We start from the raw sequence: 7,130 nt of genomic DNA, 5'->3' as shown, positions 1-7,130 counted from the left end.
TTTAAAAGCCAAGGTCACCCCTGACATGAAGTTAATTTGAAAGCATTGGGAGAACATACAAACATAGCACCAAAAATTTCCTCAAATATTAAAGATGAATTATTGTATTTAGAGTTTTGCTTATTTTCACAAACAGATTCCACTCTTTAATAATAATAATAGGCATTCATATAGTGCCATCTATCTAGAAATATCCTATTCCGAGGCACGATGTTATTATTGTTGTTACCCCGGCTTAAGCTGGCTGCCTTTCAGTTCTCATGCATTCAAGGAATTAATCCACCAGGGTACCCATTCACCTTACCTGGGTTGAGTGCAGCACAATGCGGATAAATTTCTTGCTAAAGGAAATTACGCCATGGCTGGGATTCGAAGCTACGACCCTCTGTTTCAAAGTCAGAAGACTAATCCACTAGAGGCCACAACGCTCCACACGCTCCTAGGTGGTATATGCCAATGAGAGAGCTGGAGATGTCACACAATCACTATTTCTTTTGTATTAAAGAATTCTAAATATCAAATATTTCAATTCAAATTCATAGTTGTAAACTTTTGATAGTAAAGAAGCTCTTCACTAAAGTTTGATAAATTTGAATACTAATGTTTTCATTTGTTCCATGAAGAATAAATTTTACGTAACTGGAGGAAGTGGTAAACTATTTGATATTTCTTACAATACATTAACCCTATCGTGACCACACACTTGGAAGCCCACCACCTTCCCCAGCCCACCAGTTTCCCCGCAGAATGTAGCCAAAATACCACCCTAACTTTCCACCTTGATTAGCCTATGAAGACAAAGTCAAACATCAGTACATTCTGTAGCAAATTTTATCTTTATGAATTACTCTTTCCAATGAATTATCTTTCCAAAACATAAACACAATACTTATCATGATTTTTTGCAAAAGAAAGTTGGGTTCACTGAGAAAAGTGAGGCAGTTTGTTGTCTATGGAGAAACATGTGTTGAAGGATTCACAGAGCATGCACAGATTAGCGCACGCACTGTGATGACGTCATATGGCATCAGGGAGTTTGAAAGAGGAGTTGATAGTCTAGATGCATGTGTACTGTTTATGTGTACAGTTCGTGTGTACTGCCTCTGCATGTGTGTTTTGCATGATACTGCCAAGGTCCATGGTGAGAGCGTGTGTGTGTGTGTGTGTACTGATACCATGGCAATGCTGATACATAACTGTATTTAGGATGTGTATGGTCTGTGTACTGCAAACACATGTAGTGCTACTGCTTATGTTCTACATTGGGATTTTGTTATACTTTCTAACAATGTCCTTGTTTGTTTTCTCATGAATATCCAAGTTGTTTCAGATGGCAAATTGGTAATAAAAGTTAGTGTTGTCAAAACAAGATCCCATGTGAATGTGTTTTATTTTATTCAAGTTCAACACTCCTCTTTCTTTTTCACTGTCTTGTGGTCTCTCCCCCCCCCCCTCCTGTCTCCTTCCTCTTGAATTTCTTTATTTTGACTCTCACAATTCTGCTTGTTTTTTCCCCGTTTTCTCTCCTGTCACAACTGTCTCTCACTTTCTCCCTCTGACACTTTATGCTAGTTAGTGAAGTTTTTCAAGTGAATTTTTTAATTATTTATCTAAGCCTGACACAAGTTTTTGTTTTATTTTCAATGTTATTACAGAGTCACCTCTCTATCTCTACCTTTACCCCGTTTTTTTCCTTTATGTTCTTCCTCCATCTTCTGCTGTTCTTTTCTCTTTCCTACATATATCTCAATTTTCTCCCCTTCCCTTTTCATCCCCCACATGTCTCATTCTTCCCTCCTCAATACTCTCTTTATTTTCTTTCGCTTTACTCTCTTTGTGGTTTCATTGCTTTCATACAAACTTCTTTATAAAATACAAATATAAAGACAGATATTACACAATAAAAGGGAACATTTGAAATACAAGCCTCTATAGTAACAAAGAAATAAACTTTATTGAACAAATCCATACTTCCTGAACTTTGATAACACTTGAGAAAAAGATGTCTGATAAAAAACTTTCATAAAACAAGGTATATGAATAAAAAAAAACTATCCACAGACACGCATAACTGAGGTATAGTAAGTTATTTACAAGGTGATTTTTGTTCAGCAGAGTACATGTAAACAACTGCATCAAGGTGAATAAAAAAAAACTTATCGATCCAAAATGATCTAAATGTATGGCTAAGAGGAGTGCAAAATGAGCACAGAAAATTTCCAAATATGTCAAAGCAGCATAAAAGTTATAACATACTGTATATCAAGTCTTAGATCTCACTGACATAGTAAGACATTTATACAACAATAAATAAAGTTATCTAGGTACATCAAAAGCTGAAAAAATGACGAACTGCATGTATATTGAGATATACATCTGATATACTACATGTATAAAATAAACACAATCTTTGTCTAAGATTTTGTAATAACTAATGAATAAGTCTAAAAGAATAAAGAAAAAAAGCTCCTACAACTGAATAAAGTAAATAAAAAACTGCATGTGATCAAATTTTGGCTAAGAAAGATAATAAATGGCAATGGTACATATGGCATTAGATATAAAAACTACTACAACTGTATCGTATGTGCACAAATTATTGGCTAGAACAGATGGCAAGGATGAATACATTCAAGGAAATATTATCAAAACTTTGTTATGGTAGCATACAAAATGATCTGGTTATTGCATGACAAAAAAAATACAAGGTCAGAGGTGCACAAAACTGGCAAAATGTTACAACTATATCAAGCTTACAAAAATGTATATATATATATATATATAAACTAAGAACCTAACCAGACATGTCAATGACACAAATCAACATTTCTAAAACTGTGTAAAAATGGTATCAAAAAAATCATACTCAAATACTGAATTTTGGCAAAACAAGATAAACTGGAAAGACTTCCAAGTTTATAGCTGCAAAAATGGCAATGTATAGCAGGATAAAGATATGAAATACTGTACTCTTTTTGGAATAATACATGTACATCAAGATATTTGTTAGACTTCACACGAACATAATCTTTGGCTACGAAATGTAAAGCTTGGCAAAAATAGATAAAACTCAGAGATGCATAAAATGGCAAAAATTACAAATATACACCTGATAATGTTTCGAATAGAATTTCATTTCCATGGCAAAATAACTTTGTATGATCAGCCTATGTAAATGGACGGTACAGAGGTGAATGTCAAGAGAACAGAGAATGGTTATAATACAAGACGGGCATGTGAAAACTGGCATAGAAGCAGGTGCAAATTGGCACAGAAGCAGGTGCAAATTGGCACATAACAGGTGAGATGCATGTTTTATTGCATGAATTATAAACTGCACGAGAAGTTGAGAAACAATATTTTTAGCATGAATCATTATTGCATGAAATTGTTACGATCCCTTTATATTGCATGAGAATGTGCGAGTACTGTTATACGTAGCAACATGTCAATGTAAATAAGGGTGTGTCTTTATGGAGCAGGCCTGTAGTTCAGAAGTGTGTGATATCGTTCGAAACACGGAACAGCACACATGGGGCGGTCGCAATCTCTGCACATGTCACGCGTTTGCTTTCGGCCACCTCTTACTGATCTGTTGCTGCAAACAATACAGTCTGGTCGTGAATCACCCTCTACTTTCTTCGGAAAATGACGCCCTGTCAGGCGTTCTGGCTGATCGGGTCCTTGGGCACGCCTCCTCATATGAGTACGATTCCTTGGCCAGTTTTCCAGAAGGCCATGGATGACCTTCAGACGGAATCCAAGGCTATCCAACTTGGAATCGGGATTGCAGGCATGGTGTATAATGTACGCGTTGTGTAGTGACATCTCGATGATGTGGAAAAACACCTTCTTCCACCACTTCACAGTCCTATGGGCATGAATGTAATACTGGAAAAACTGATCCGCCTTGTCCACGCCTCCCATATTTTGGTTGTAGGCTTCGATCGTTGCTGGTTTTCTTACCACTTTGGTACCTCCCGGAGCATGTCTGGTCCGCACTCTCTTTTCAATCATGTCACAATTCCCATTTGTAGACAACATAACAACGGGCTTCTTGTCATGCCATGCTATGCATAGTTGACCTCTCTTCGTCAAGAACATGGGTGGATCTCCTTTCTTCGTCTTTCGCTTTTTTTGATTGACGTCATCGGGCAGTCCCTTTGCACTTGCCCTAACAGTGCCACAAGCTTCAAACCCCAGCTGCTGGAGCTTAGCAAAGAGGGCTGGTGATGTGTAAAAATTGTCACAATAGAGGTGATGTCCCTTGTTTTCGAGGCCCTTCACAAGTTCCAGAACAACTTTCCCACTGCTGTAAATATGTTCCTCACCAGGGTGTGTCCTGGAACCATCAATCACAGCTCCAACGGCAAATGGTCCTGCTGCCCTGTTTCCATCGCCACCAGTGTAAAGGGCCCAGCTCCATGTGTAACCTGTGCTACTTTCGCATAAAGCCCAGGCTTTCATTCCCCATTTGATAGGCTTCAAGGGCATATATTGGACGAAAGATAGGCGACCCTTGAATCTAATCATACTTTCATCTGGCGAAATGTTCTTTGCTGGCATGTATCTGGTTTGGAAGAGGGGGATCACTATCTTGATGAACGGATCGACTTTCCGGGTTCTTGAGTTAGTTGGGTCGGGATGCTGGTTATTGTTGAGGTGAAGAAATCGTAGTATGCGCGTGAATGTGTTCCTAGCCATCACAGACGGGAAAAAAGGATTCACAAATGGCTCCATTGTAGACCAGTACAGCTTGTATCTAGGAATGCCCACTACGCCCATTGCCATGATGAGAGCAATAAACGCCTGCATTGTTGGTCGGTCGACATCAGTCCAGCGATACGCATCTCTTTTTGCATCGGTCCATCCAGCCATGGTCTGGGAGGCATACCGGTTGGTCTCTTCTACGATGAGGTCCCAGACTTCAGCAGTGAAGAAGAGAAAGAAAATCTCTACAGGAGTTAGACCTGAATAGTCTGCCGTGGGACCTGGGGAACCTGGAATAAAATATAAAACAAAATATGAAATAAATAAAAAGGAACAGAAAAATCAACACTTGCATATTTTTATGTCTGCCTTTATGGCTAAATATTGTTTCAAACAAAGCTCTAGCAAATTGAAAAAATTCAATGCTACAGGTAGAAAGGATAGGTAAGACAATGCTAAATTATCAATTTTTATATGGTGATAAAAACTAAATTTGAGTTCCCACATTTTTCAAATAATACTCAACCTTTCAAAAAAATAACATAAAAAAATAATTTCCTCAAAACGAATTCAAAACCTTGCTACAAATACATGTATCTCCATGTAAAAAGATGAGAGGATAAAAGAAATATGGCACTAATGCAGTTTCGCACCGGCCGATTACCAGCATACCTCATCATCAATACTTGTTCCCAAATGTCATGACAAGTCTCTCAGTCACATTTCGATGTCAATATATTCACCATTTTTCAAACATCGTGATCGGGAATGGCTGTATTTCGGCTTTGATCTCAACGTCATTGATCTACACGGCGTAGACATCACTTCGCGGATCGCTTGGATTCATCATAGTGTTGATATGAACTGAAGTTCGCAACCAAATCATGCGAATGTGGCGAACAAACTGCCAGCATGCAGCATGCGAATCTATGTTCGCATGATTTGGTTTCGTACTTCAGTTCATATCAACATTTAGTGCAAGGTGAATCCAAGCGATCTGTGAAGTGATGTCTACGACGTGTAGATCAACGACATTGAGATCGAAATACAGCCATTCCTGACCACGATATTTTGATAAGTGGTGGATATATTGACATTGAAATGTGACTGAGGGATTTGTCATGACATTGGGAACAGGTATTGGGGATGAGGTATGCTGGTAATCAGCCGGTGCGAAACTGCATATTAGTGCCAGAAAAATAATAAACAGAAGTACATGTATGTCATGAAATAAAATGATACAGTGTAGACATGTATGAATTAGGAAAATAAAAAAAGAATAAATAAATAAGAGATGTAAGCAAATAATAAATATGTAAATAAAAAAATGAATACACATAAAAACAACATAAATTGCCCTGACAAAATGATAGGGTGAATAAAAATCATATTATAAATCCATCATCACTTAGATCTAGCCCTAACATTTAGGAAACTAAAACAATGAACCTCATGAATAAAAAAAATAAGATCAATAAAAATAATAAATGAGGAGGCATTTCGAATTCCAAATCACCTGTAAATGGAGTGTCAGCCGGTTGAAATACTTCCACTTCTTGCCATCCAGTACGGTAGTTTACTGTAGCACGTCCACCACGGCCACGCACAGGTGGAGTTCCACCTCCTCTCGTTCGAACCATCCTTCCGCGTACGCCCCCTCCACGAACACGTACCCCGCGCGGACGGCGGAGGTTGCTTGGAGCTTGTGGTGGGTCCAAAACTGCATCTCCTTCTTGCTCATCAGAAGAAGAAATGTCCATAAATTCATCGTCAGATTGGGAAAAATTGCGAGAATTATCATCTGACAATACGCTGCTGCTATCCTCCGATAACGACGAGGACGAAATATCACTACAGGCCGCCATGAAACGGCCTCTATTTGAGGAAAATTGCGAGAATTCTAGCTCCGAATGACAAGTTCAATGACCGATTGTGCGAAAATTTTCTATGGGAAGGTGGGTCAAAGTTCGCACCATTCAAAAGCCTATTGTGTATAGAACGTGCCTGTACAACTTTGAACAGTAGAGGGAGTATACAACTCTTTCAATAAGACCCTAAAGAAAGCTATTGTTTCTGTCGCCGTAAGGCGACCGCGGTCTTTTTGGGAGGTTCGCGATCGGTCGCATTTTGGCGACCACGGTCCCGATAGGGTTAAAAAAAGAAAAAGTTCATGACCTCACCACCTTACTGTCATACTGGGTATGATGTGCAAATTTCTGATTCATGTAATGAGCACGAAATTAAGTAGACCTATGTCATAACTTAAAAGTGAAATTCACACCCCGTTTGATGAAATTTTTAGTGCTGAACTTGCTTAAATCCTCTCTTTTTATATTAATGTTGGGGTGCATTTGGCCTTTCAATTTCTATGATACATTTGTGATTCTCAAAGTCTGTGTGAGCCAGAATTGCACTTCGGA

General features: G+C 38.5%; 1 protein-coding gene across 1 annotated transcript; it reads right to left on the bottom strand.

The window, feature by feature from the left end:
* Window positions 1-1,443: 1,443 nt before the first annotated feature.
* LOC121427882 (piggyBac transposable element-derived protein 4-like) lies at window positions 1,444-6,856 on the bottom strand. Its single transcript, XM_041624455.1, has 2 exons — window positions 6,227-6,856; window positions 1,444-5,000 (listed from the first exon to the last, which is right to left on the bottom strand). The coding sequence occupies exons 1-2, from the start codon at window positions 6,573-6,575 to the stop codon at window positions 3,472-3,474; spliced, it is 1,878 nt and encodes a 625-aa protein (XP_041480389.1). The 5' UTR covers window positions 6,576-6,856; the 3' UTR covers window positions 1,444-3,471.
* Between the last annotated feature and the right edge of the window lie 274 nt (window positions 6,857-7,130).

This window comes from Lytechinus variegatus, chromosome 14, assembly GCF_018143015.1.
Source record: "Lytechinus variegatus isolate NC3 chromosome 14, Lvar_3.0, whole genome shotgun sequence".
NCBI classification, from domain to species: Eukaryota; Metazoa; Echinodermata; class Echinoidea; order Temnopleuroida; family Toxopneustidae; genus Lytechinus; species Lytechinus variegatus.
Note: the sequence above shows the minus strand (reverse complement) of the source record. Positions and strands in the feature narration are given on the sequence as shown.